General features: G+C 35.8%; 1 protein-coding gene across 1 annotated transcript in view; it reads right to left on the reverse strand.

Moving 5' to 3' along the window:
* The window catches only part of LOC136801446 (spatacsin-like), a 60596-nt gene that overhangs the window by 10887 nt on the left and 36381 nt on the right, over positions 1-13328 (reverse strand). The window contains exons 30-33 of the mRNA XM_067058086.1: positions 12917-13205; positions 12079-12293; positions 11244-11381; positions 5193-5366 (exon numbers count right to left, since the gene is read on the reverse strand). Coding sequence (XP_066914187.1) covers positions 5193-5366; positions 11244-11381; positions 12079-12293; positions 12917-13205 — 816 coding nt within the window. The remainder of the gene's footprint in view (positions 1-5192; positions 5367-11243; positions 11382-12078; positions 12294-12916; positions 13206-13328) is intronic.

The raw sequence follows: 13328 nt of genomic DNA on the forward strand, positions 1-13328 counted from the left end.
TAATTCTGGTCCCTTCAATTTCCTTAACTCGAACGAATTTGGGTGCGTGTTCGATTTATAGAGACTCCGCTATAATATATTTTCTATCCGGTTCTTTAGAAAATTAAGCCATGATTAAGATTCAAACATGCTATGTGCAAAAGCATTTAATTCAAAGAGTTTTGAAACCGAATACCCCTAAAATAATCATCGGTGCGTAAAGTACCCTAACATTTATGGATCTTAAACTTTTGAACAATAAAATTTCAATCTCCAAGCATTACAATCAGACAACTTTCCATCCACATTTTTCCCAAATGAGACTTTAAGTAGTATTCCTCCGAGAGTCAAACTCAAATATTTAATTGATAGTGATATGTTATGACTTTTTAAGATGTGAGAAAGATGCAAAAACATTCTATGTATAAGAAATTGAATATTGACATCGGAAATTTTCAAACTTCAAGCTCAAAAAGCCATCGTGCCACAACGTGCCACCAAAAGATTTTCATATCACAGTGGAGCTACGAGGCTCACGTCTAATATACTTCAATCTCAGCTCTTCTCAGAGAAACTTTGGACAGATATCCTTGACTGAAAATATCGTGTTGTTATAAGCATTTTTTTTGATTTTACTTAGATGTTTTTTGTGATGTTTTTCTCACACAAGATTTCATAAATGCATCCGCTAGGTATTAATTATAGCATTTATTTTCAAACTTTTGGCTAGAAAAAGTACAAATAGTAAAAGACTAGACGGTTCCCGTCGTCGCAAACGCCGGTTAACGGTTTTGCTTGCACATCAAAAGCCTTTAAAATACTATAATGTGGGTTAATTCCTGACATTGTTTCGGCTTAAAATGCCGATTACAATAATAAAAATTATACTTCTAAACTTTCTACATTAGTCAAAAATTTGTGTCTGTAAGCCTCGATGATATGTCTTTTTAAGATAACGGAAGTTTGTGTTCAATGAAATGCCATAGTGACCCTGTCAAAATTATCGAGGGTAACCGTCGTTGCAGACGCCCAAAGGTGTCTGAGGTGGTGAGAGGGTTGCTTCTAGGAAAGAAAAAGCCTTAGTTGTGAAGGAGAGGCTCGCGCTTTGCGATTGAGCACTGAAGGTTTACCCGTTTGTTGGCTTCACATGCGGACAGCTTAAGACCGGCGCATATGCAATGCAACCAACATTGAAACCTTTTTAAATAATGTTAGACGAAGTTTAATCATCAAACAACAATGTTGGATTTTGTTGCGTGTGTTGATATAAAATAATTCGAAATCGTGTAACAAAAATGCCACACCTTTTTATTTGAAACTATGTGACGTCGCAGTACTTTTTCATAAAATTGACGTCAGAACTTTTTTCGTTTACAAATAGCAGTGTAGAGTCTTCTCTAATCCGAGTTTTCTACGCTTGTCAAACTTAGCGCGAGCCTTTTTGTATCGAAGGTGGATAGGTTTTCCAGCCGTGGCGTTCAAATTTTAGAAACCTTAACATATGTTACTGGGCTAGCGTTAAAGACATTTTTCATAAACTCATTTAGTATAGTACTAGCCGTCACCCGGCGTCGCACCCGCCGAGTAGAGTGTTGTTTAACACATCAAAAGCCCTTTGGATAGTAAAGTAAAGGGGAAACTTTTGACTGATTTAATCCCAAATAACAAAAATTGTCACTCAAGAAAAAGAAGACCAATCAAAACTCGAAAAATCGTAAATTTAATGTTTTGTGACGTCATTTGGGTCCTAAATGACGTCATTGAAAGGGTAATAAATGTTTTGCTTGACTGAAATCAATTTGTCATTTACCGAAAAGATTCTCTCGATGATTTCCGATACAATATGAGGGGTCAACCATTGCTTAAATCCTTCTCAAACTTTAGATATTCTATTTTTTATTAGGTTCTGATGACGTCATCGGGCCAAAGATGCCCGATTATATTTATTTTCGAAAGTCTCTTTATACCCACTCTTACCTTTCCTAACTTATTCTCTATTAAATTCCCGATCCAATGAGGGGTCATACATCTCTTAACTCCTTTCCAATCTCGAGATATCGCCTTGTTGAGTTTCTTAGCTATCTTCCGTAAAAGCCCGGGCTATAAAATATACGGTCTATCACGTTGCTATGTGAACGGATTTAAAGAAAAATGGCGGATTCCCGATATAAACAAAACACAAGGAACAAAAATTAGAAAAAGTTTATTTTCCCAATTTTTCCCTCCCGATTAAAACCATTTTACTTTTTATATAGACATATAATGATTAATAACCGAATACTTTAAAAGGAAGAAGCTAAGCTCGAAGGCCAAAATCATTTAGACAGAAAACATGAATTTAGGGAGGGCAAAAAACTGGTACGGTAAAAAATGAAAATATCAGCCGCTCAATATTAAAGGAACCCAAAGAAATTGAAGATAGGATAATGTCAATATTTTTATAATGAGGTTTAGTGTTAATTGAAGAGGTGCTATTGATAAATTTAATGTGTATAAATCTGAATGAAATTAGATATGATGGTGTCAATAACTATAACCTTTTCCTATTTACAACATAATAAAAATGATGGAAAATAAAGTGAAAGTGTATTTTTAATTTTGCTTATCATTGTTCTAGAGTTCTTGGTTAAACAACAACATTGTGATAAGGAAAAAGTCTAATATATAGTCATTGTCAATGATATTCAACCATACGTTTCAAAATGATAATGTACACTATTGTACGTACCAAATATTCATTGTTGCTGCTCTTCTTGCGCAGCACAGCCCGCAACCAAAGTAAAGTATCAAAGAGAAACGTATAAGGCGGCAATCACAAATATCTTCATTTTGCGTCCTCGTTGGGTCTAAAATGTGAGTCGGTCGGTCGGTCTAAAATGTGAGTCGGTCGGTCGGTCTAAAACGTGAGTCAGTCGGTCGGTCTAAAAAGTGAGTCGGTCGGTCGGTCTAAAAAGTGAGTCGGTCGGTCGGTCTAAAACGTGAGTCGGTCAGTCGGTCTAAAAAAGTGAGTCGGTTGGTCGGTCTAAAACGTGAGTCGGTCGGTCGGTCTACAAAGTGAGGCGGTCGGTCGGTCTACAAAGTGAGGCGGTCGGTCGGTCTACAAAGTGAGGCGGTCGGTCGGTCTACAAAGTGAGGCGGTCGCTCTACAAAGTGAAGCAGCGGTTGGTCTGTCTACAAAGTGAAGCGGTCGGTCGGTCTACAAAGTTAGGCGGTCGGTCGGTCTACAAAGTGAGGCGGTCGGTCGTCTAAAAAGTGAGTCGGTCTACAAAGTGAGGCGGTCGGTCGGTCGGTCTACAAAGTGAGGCGGTCGGTCGGTCTCCAAAGTGAGGCGGTCGGTCGATCTAAAAAAAAGTGAGTCGGTCGGTCGGTCGGTCCCGCCGTGGAAATGAACATATTTGTGATTGCCGCCTACAAAGACTACCAAATTACTTGGATGTATTACCATGCAGCAAAAAATATGCCATCTCAATTGTTTCCATTGGTCGGTCTTTGGTCTTTGTTCATTTTGTTAAGATGGTTGGTTGCAATAAGCCCCATAATAATTTCTGAAGAACAACTGTACAAATCCATAACAAAATGTTCTCTATTCAAGAAACAGGATAACATGACCATTAGACCATTCCCTATCCATGTACAAACGATGGCACCAGTGACCAGAGCAGAGAGACCAGATCAATCAATCAATATTAAAAAACCAAAGAGCTTCTTGCTTCTATCTGGTTTTATTTACTTTTACTAAAATTACCAGTAAAGTAGAATTTCGAAAACGGAGATACGCTTCCGAACCGGGCGACGTTTCCCGATCGGCAAGGAACCGTAGGCATGTTTTCCGGTGACGTGTCTCAAAAGAAACGTACTCCGCCTCGAAAAAAGAACACTCTACTGTTTTCCCGCTCGGAGCTCGATTTAAAAAGAAACTTGGGAAAAAAATCCATAATGGCCCCCCCACGGCTCACTCACATTAGACTTTTAGTATATAGAAGATAAGGACATTTTTAGACAATAGTGTATTAGTGTATTTTGAAAAATTAATCAGAGTCCTTCGAGCCGCTATGACAGTTGTCCTTTGCGGACAAGACTAGAGCATTGATTGTTTTCTAAAAAAATGGAAAGACAATAATACTTCGCTCTCCACCGTTTCATTCGATGTTTATCCAATGTCTCTATGATAAATCCATGGTCCAACACAAACCAGGAGTTACCGGTTCGAATCTCCTATCCTTCTAATGTTTCGTTCACTTTTAAGCAAGACAAGTTGGTGGACAAAGCAAAAACAATAAAGGACTGTCAGAAAGCCTGTTATATTGCAGCCAATTCGATTGACTTCAAAATTTGCCATACTCACCAACTTTGCCAAATCCACAATTTCAATGTCAAAAGATCATAGCTTCATGGCAAATTTGTACATCGCTACGCTGACATTATGATTTCCGTTTTGTGATGCTGTTTTTAAATCAAAAATTTTCATCTTTTGCTTTGAATATCTTGGCTTGATGAATTTTCTCGGACTTGCTTTTATCCTTTATTGGTCTAAATTATCAGTTGGTTATGGATTTTGTGATGCTTCGTCAGCAGTTTTCTGTTGGCGTTTGTAGAGCGCGAAGTGTTTATACGCCCGGGCGGTTTTTTTAACCAATCAGATTGCCGATCGGCATTGTTTTGCTTTTCATTGGAAGGTCTTCAATTCAAAATCTTTGGTAAAAGTGGCAAAATTGGAGCGAAAAAACTGTATGGAGCAGTGTGGGGGTAACTTCCAAAAATGCCAAGAATGCCAGATTCACCACATCTTTTTTATTTGGCATTTATGGCACTCGAATTTTGCCATATTGCCAAATTGTTGTCAATCGAATGCAAAATAATTGGCAATTAGGGCAAAAATGGCATATTTTGAAGTCAATCGAATTGGCTGTTGGGCTATTCCATTAAAAATTCATACAAAGACCTTTTCAAGTCAAAAAAAGCTTCTTGAAAATGTGTGGATAACCCCTGGAAAATGGCAAAACTTGTAAAGAAACCTTTGGAAAAATTATTTTCATATCTTAAAGCAAAGAGGCACCTGGAATTTTTTAGAAAAACTTTTTAACCTCTGGGAAAATGAAGCCTCCATCAAACACCTGGAAATTCTTCTCAGATTCCCCCTGGAAATGTTCGTCCACCCCCCTGTATATGGATATAGAATAGGATGACCCATTAATGGACTAAGGGTTCATCACCTGCTGTATTTGCTTGACTCCTTTGATTTTGTACAACCAGATAGTTCTTTCCAATTGGGAAACTTTATGTACATCGACATTTTGACAACATTTCAACCATCTGATAGATAGCTTGAGAAGTTGAACACGCTCTTCAAATGATAACATCTCATGTGTTGATGGTAGCGATTGCTCCTGAAAAAAATCACAATGAAAAAGTTGAATATACTGTCTAAGATGAATTCATTCTAATATAATTTATAATATTTATTAATATTATTATAATTTTTACAATATAATTTATCTACCTTATCGGCCCTTTTTACACCGGCCCTAATTTAACGCCGGCAAAGAAATACGGCCATCTAAAGTTTGAAATTCTGTCAGATAGAGTACGATTGACGTCAAATTTTGTTCAAACCGTACGGAGTCTGACAGAATTTTGAACTTTAAGTGGCCGTATTTCTTTGTGTGTTCAAGTAAGAGACTTGTTGTAGTATACTTTTTTTCTCAAAATTTCATGCTCTTTCCGATGGTCCCATTCATTTCTTTCGGATTTGACTTTTTAAAACCGTCAATTTTTGACTCATTTTTTTCCCTTACAGTTTTGCCTGTAAACGTCAGTTTTTAGTCTTAAAAACTTTAGCCGGGCCTAATTCGCGGGCCCCCTCTCAAAGAGTCTTAAAAACCTTCCTACTTTCGAACTAACTACACGCGGTTGCGTCGCATAAAAGATGTCACGGATCCTAAGGATTGGCCCCTCTACTATGACCCTTACAAAGACCAACCTTTTTTCTTTATCAATCTTTTTATTCTTGTTAAACTTTCATATGGATAAGATCTAAATTTCGAGTTTTCTTCTTACAGGGTCAAATTTAAGAAGATAGAAACAAGTTTTATTAAAAATTGTTTCGTGATTTATTCACTCTGATTTTGTGTCTCTCTATTTATAATTGATCAATCAAGTTACCATGGAAGCGCAATTATAAAATAAGTATAATATAAAAAGGAGTTTTTGCTCCTCACCGAAATTAGTTCTTGCCAAAACAAGTTCCTTTAATGTAGGTTTATTACGTAAAATTTACTCAATCAAGTTCGAATTACGTGTATTCTTCATGTCCAGAAACAGACTTTCATCGAATCAAACCTGAATACATAGACGATTCCCAGCCGGTACACAACGTCAAAACAACGTCCATTTGACACTCATAACGTCCATAAAACGTTACTTGAACGTTGAAACAACGTTGTGTGCCTGCTGGGTTTAAATCTGGAGTGTGAGATTTCATTTTCGGTCATAATTTTTCCTCGGTATTGAAAAAGGCACTCAATTATTTTTTTCATAAAATATTTTGCCTGAATGATGTAGTAGAGGGTGTTTATCTTCTCCTCGTAGAGTGCTTGATAAGTAAATAGAGCGTTACTATAATTGGTTCTTCCAAAAAATGTCCGTACATGGGAGGTTGAGGATATATTGTCCGGGGGTTAGCGAAAATCATCAAATTTGCTTTGTCCGGGGGGTAAATTTGCTCACTCCGGGGGTAGTTTGGGTTGTCCGTGGGGGTCAACCGATGCTTGTCTGGAGGTAAAACCCGTTGTCCGGGGGGCCAAAAGTCAATTTGTCCGGGGGGTAAATCACTGAAAATCGTTGTATCCTCCATCCCCCATATTCATTTTTTTTCTGGAAAAGCCCGCAATAAAGAGTTGACACAATATCTATGTTTCAAACTCAGCGAGTTTCATGGTGCTCAGGCACCAATCATCTGGTGATTGGTGCCTGCCTGAATGATGTATACGCTCGATGAACGAAATATAGTTTTATATAACATCTTTTATTGAATTCATGTTGTCGCTTTAAATAATCACTGCTTTTTTGCTTTATTTGACAAAATTATCAGTATTGGCTATCAAATTTGGTTTAAAAAGTCCGACAATATTCCGTCACAATTTCATTTACTTAGGTAAAAGGATAGATTGGCACGCCAGTAGGGCTGGGACGGTATCACGCGGGAAAAGTGAACGTAGGAGTTAGGTATAAAGCATAGGAAGAAAGTTTTTTTTTTTTTAACCTTTCTTTTTCATGGTTTACATAATATGGTAATCATAGGGATAACCCAGGTAGCTAAATATTTATTGACATTCAAACATAAGACCTCTTAAATTTCTAGCACTCAAGGCAAAAGGTTCTTTATTAAAAATATATGGTTGTAGGACTACTAGAGACTACTCCACAACACAATGTCGTACATATTGGAACTATATACTACAAACTTTTGGGAATATCTACTTGGTTATTATCCCTTTCTTTTTTTTAATAATACTGTGTATCTTGATAGAATTACACAATTTTGAGTAGAAATAAAGTTATAGCAAAGCATCACTGATAAATTACTCCAAATAAAATTTTCTTTGAAATCTTGGGATATTAAGTCTTTTCGCAACATTTAAAAATGATTAAATTGTTTCATGCTTGTTTTACACAATTCTAGTGGTTTTTTTTTTATTATGGTGATACGTGACATGTTTTCGACAACCCATTTGTTCGACGACTCACTTGTTCAAAAAATTCGTCAAATTGTAAAACAAGTGGGTTGTCGAACAAATGGGTGCCAAAATGATAGACAACCCAGTTGATCGATATTCCACTTGTTCGAAAATCTATTTAGTTGTTCGACAAACCAGTTGTTTGACAAAAGAGAGTCGTGTTGAACAAGGCAGTTGAACAAATGGATGTCGAACTAATAACTGTCAAACAACTGGTATGTCGAACAACTAAGTGATCACTTGTTCGACAGTGCATCAGTTCAACTGATTTGACAAGATTTGTCAAAAAATGTACCGTCAATTCTGGCGAATTGGGCGATGGAAAGCGGTAGAAAGGGATAAAAAGCGCCAAGAAAGCGACAACATTTGTTTCCACCAAAAGTTAGAAAAAAACTTTTTCCCTCACTTTTTATCACTTTCTATCGCTTCTTATTGCCCAGTGGGAACCAAGCTTAAGAAACCTTGAGGCTGCTTGGTAAAACTAGTTTCTTTAAAAAAACGTGTATTTACATTTTGGTTGATAACAAACCATGTGAATAAGGTTTTCTAGAATAAATAATACACGCTTTTTTTTTTATAAGAATGGTGTAAATCCATTTCATCATAGATATTCTTAACTTTTTTGGGAAAATCATCCTAAAATATTCTTACAGAATTCTTATTACTTGGGGGTAATTGGCAATTTATAATTTAGAATGCTCTAAAAATGACATTCTTTGCTTGAATAGCAAAATTCCATGATGGTGATATTCTTAGCATTATTCTTAATTTTTTGGCCATTTTCATCATGGACATTCTTATAAAGTGTATTCTTATAAAAAAAAAAACGTGTATACGTTTTTTTATAAAAACAAGCAATATAAGAACATAAGGCTTCGTTGGCATATTAGAACATTTTAAGGCTTTGGGAACTCTAAAACACCTAATTTCTTAGAAAAACGGACAAAAATACTCACAAAATGGTGAAAATAAGAAAATGTTTATAAGAACATTTTAAGGCTTAAATCTCAAAAAGTTAAAAACATCCTAAGACTTCAAAAATTTAGGATGTCCTTATAAAAAAAACGTGTACCCGACTCTTGAAATCTCTTTGACGTCCATATTGAATCTTGCTCCATACCTTTCATTGTTTTCAGTTTGATTTTTTTTGATATGATTATGATTATTCTCTCAGCTGAATAAAAACAGACTTTCTTCGAATCAAAATCTGAATAGACGATTTAAATGTGGACTCCAATATTGAATGAGATAAAATTATTGTTCCTGTTTTTCAGATCTTGGATTTGATTTATTAAGAGGATTTGGGTCATCCAAACGCTTTTTGCTATCACATTTCGTTTTATTGAAAATTGACGAAGTATATACATACACATATGGGAAATGAATGATGTTTTTCTTGTCTTTGTTGATGTTTCATTCGACTTTATTAATTGAAGCCGCTGGTCAAAAACAGAGGACTTATTGTTTGAAAACAAGAAATGTGACCATGATTCTTGACTTCAGCTCAATCGGAGTGTCTAGAAACTTTTGGAACAATGTTGAAAACTATGACCCGACAAACCTATACCAGCTCGCCTCACAGTTACTGCGAATACCATGTACAGAGGTTTGGATGTATTCACATCTCAGAAAAAGATCGATTCAACTAAAAGAAAATAACCTTATGTTATATTTGGAAAATGAAGTGGCTGCGTTGACGATGATCGAGATTAGTGATTTTCTTGTATTTATATCAAGACTCCCTTCAGGCAATGGGGCTATCAAACAAACTATCGTATATCTGCACTACCAATTACTCATTATCAACAGTTATTATGCGAGGAAAGATGACGAGAAAAAGAAAGCAAATGCATTAGAAGAACTGCAAAATGAAAAACATTATAATATTTTAATACATTGTAATGGAGGTCGTGCTCCTAATAGTATATCTGAAGGCTATTTTTGCTCACTTTTAAAAGCCTTTGTACCGAAACAACAATTTTTATTTGCAAGGCTACCAATAACAAATAAGCACCTAATGAAAGTCGTGCTAGATTTGGTGAAAAATGTTAACTATAAAAAGATCGAATTTTTCGGTCGTCTTAAACATTTATGTTTGAATGATTATACCACATTAAATGTAATTTTGACTCTGGGAGGTGCAGGTATTGACCTTTACACGACAGTTATAAACTCACTGCAATGGTGTTTCAATGCTGGTTTGGATTTGGACGGGTTAGTCACCACTTGGACAGAATTGTATGGCGACTATGAGGTAATATCCATTTTAAAAGCAGGTGTTCAGCGAACTAACACTTCACAAAGCGTCAGACTTTTGGTCACTGATTATAAGACAAAAGGTTCGCCTGTTTTGAAAGAAAAAAGAAATATCATGGTTTGGAAAGATGATTTGTATGATCCTTTGTTTTTTCGAATGTTGGTCGATCAAATGAATGTTGCTGTATGTGGTGAAAATTGATTCATGTAAAACTTTTTGTCATTTATTCGCTGGTTAAATTCGCCTGTTTTGAAAGTGAAAACACTTTGGCTTGGAAAGGAGATTTACATTATCCCTTGTTTTTTCGAATGTCGGTCAAGGGGCATTTTGCAGTATTTTTCATTTAATCCAACTATAAATCAGGTTTGATTAGTATTTGTCAATTTAGAAACTTATTGAGTGGCAAATTTCACTTTCGGTCTAAATTTTTCCTCGGTATTGAAAAGGGCACTCAATTATTTTTTTCATAAAATATTTTGCCTGAATGATGTATACTCTGTTTTTTATAACATCTTTTACTAAATTCATGTTGTCACTTTAAATAATCAATGCTTTATTTGACAAAATTATCAGTTGGCTATGGTTTTTAACTACTAAGCACGTTTCTAGAGTCCTCGTTTTAATGAATTGTGCTTCATGTTTCGACAGATAAAACAAAAATTAGGTCTAGTGGTCTAGTCTATATATTAATAGCCGTACTCTGTATGTCACTTTGTTTGTTTGTCTGTCTGTCCGTGTGTTACTTTCGTTTTCGCAATGTTTTTGTTGATAGAGCCTGGTTTAGACTTCGTTCGGCCTTTGTTTTGAAATTAAACACCCATCTACATTTAAGCAATGGGCTCTTCCAGAAAAAATCCGTTCATGGGGGTGGAGGATGAATTGTCCAGGGGTATTGAAAAAATACCAAACAATTGCAATGTCCAGGGGTAATTTTTTGTGTCCACGGGGTTGATTTAATGTTTGTCCAGGGGTATAACCCATGTCCATGGTGTTAAAAATCAAAATGTCCAGGGGTAATTCATGAAAAAAATAATATCCTCCACCCCCCATGAACGGATTTTTTCTGGAAGAGCCCAATTTTAATTTCTGCCTTGACTTGCTCGCTCGCTCTTTTTTTCTCTTTTCTTTTATGTCTTTTCGAATGTAATTGACAATCATATTTAATAACTAATGACATTCGAATTCTTTTCAAAACAAAACAAAATAATTTTAAAGAAAATTGAAAAAAGAGCAAATCTAAATCAAAACATAAAAAACATAAAAATTTTTACCTCGAAAAATTGAGCAGAAAGTTCAGGAAGACAATCCATTTCTGTGAACGTGCGATGTGCATATCTCCAAAAATTACAACGCGATTCCAAATCTACCCAGCATTCCTTGTTGCGTAGTAATTTCAGTTCGTGCCGAAGCTAAAAGGTGAAATTATTATATTTTGGAGTAGAAAGATAGAAAAGAATATAGTGAAAAGCGAAAGTACGAGATAGTTGGTTGGTCGACACAAAGATTCGTCTTTTGCGATAAAAGTCGCCGAATGAGTTCTTGGCATAATTCAATAAAAGATTATTTTGGGATTGTTTATTTTGAAGGAAATCTTCAATTCTATTTTATTTTCAACATTTTTAGTTGACTTTATGGGCTTAACATTTCATTTGGTTGCATTCAAGCTTTAATAAATCTCTCATGAATTTAGTATAGAATCCATCTTGTGGCTGTTTTTTCACATTTGGGCACCGACAAAGAACCTTCAGGAAGCGATATTTTGATGAAATGAGTTCATGGAAAAAACGTTCAGAATTGAAATGTAAAGAACCAAACAGTCCATTTTTCCTCTTTTTGGAGCTGAATTAGGTGGATTAATTTTCACGTGGATTAATTTTTGCGAGACGAGAATTTAAAGAATTCGCGTGGAATTTGCGAATCAAGGGTCTCCAAAATTTTCCGTGAAAATATGAAAATTCTCGAAAAACGCAAAAAAAATAAATCCGCTTAAGGTAATTCGGACAAAAATGTAATCAAACTGATATTATCCCGTAACAATTATTGTATTATCATATAACACCCATATTACTGTATTAGACGAATTATAGACGGTTAAATGAAACAAACCTTCTGCAAAGTGATGTTACTTTCCGGTAGACTGTGAAGTTTTGCAAATGAGTATGATTCATCAAATGCACCACTATCCAGCAAGCGTTCATACAAAGCATAGACTTCTTGATCAAAAGACTCAATGTTGGTCGTACACAACCGTTGAACGGAAAACTGGACACCGGTTGGGTACAAAATGTCGGCCGTTTGTTTACACAATTGAAAGTTGGGCACTGAGAAAATGACAAAAATTAAAAAAATTTATTGTCAAAGAATCTTTTCAGGTATTTGGCTTGAGTAAATTCTTATGAATTCTTAAAACAAACGGGTTGGTGATATGTCTTTGATTAAAGGCCTCCCACTGCCCAAAGAATTCACCGAATGAGGTACAATCCTTTTCGGGAAGGTCGAAAAAATCGACAAAAATCCGCACAAAACTATAAAGTTGTCGAAAGTTCATGCAATCTAAATGTGGACGCGAAATAATCTAAAAGAAAAACTCCAAGCAAACATGGGAAGTCGTTACATTGGAGTGGGATTTTTCCCGAATTTGCTTTGAGAAAAGCAAGTTTATGTATCGGAGGATATCGAGGGTGAGGGTAAGTGTCGTAAGTCGGCGCAAAAACAAAGTCGATAGTTGATGTGCGGTTCTATATCACCTTCGCTTACCTAAACAGATGACGACATTGGTGTTTTTACCGTTGTCGAGCAAGGTGGACCGCAATATTTGAGACATTTCAACGTTGCTTTATATCGACTTACCTCCAAAACATAAACTTGCTAATTTCATTAAGGCCGACAAATTTGGTGTTTGTAAAAAAACATCCTTCTTCGAGCATGAACAAATCAAACTCACCTTGTCTTTCAAACATGAAACCGAACTTGGAATCAGCCAAATAATGTAGTAATTTGTATGAATGCAAAGTGGACGGACTTTTCTCAAGGAGTAACGTAATGCAAGAGAATGCAAAATTTTCACAATAGTATGAGTCATGGTTTGTGGAGAAAGTTTTGGAGACATTGTTTCTGTTTCTGTAAGCCTTGTATTCGGTCTGAAAGTCAGCCAGCAATGATAGCGTATGTTTTTCCTCTCGATTAAACATATATGCTTCAAAAAATTGAACCAAATAAAGAAGCGGGTCTGTCTAGAAAGAGTGAAAAATAAGCAATTTTGGACATTTTCTACAGACACCACCACCCTTGCAGTTATTCCATAGTGTAGTAACTGATTTTACCCTCAAAATTGGTGTATACTACCCCCAAAAATG

The sequence above is a fragment of the Clytia hemisphaerica genome, unplaced genomic scaffold (assembly GCF_902728285.1).
Source record: "Clytia hemisphaerica strain Z4C2 unplaced genomic scaffold, Clytia hemisphaerica genome assembly, whole genome shotgun sequence".
In the NCBI taxonomy this organism is placed as follows: domain Eukaryota; kingdom Metazoa; phylum Cnidaria; class Hydrozoa; order Leptothecata; family Clytiidae; genus Clytia; species Clytia hemisphaerica.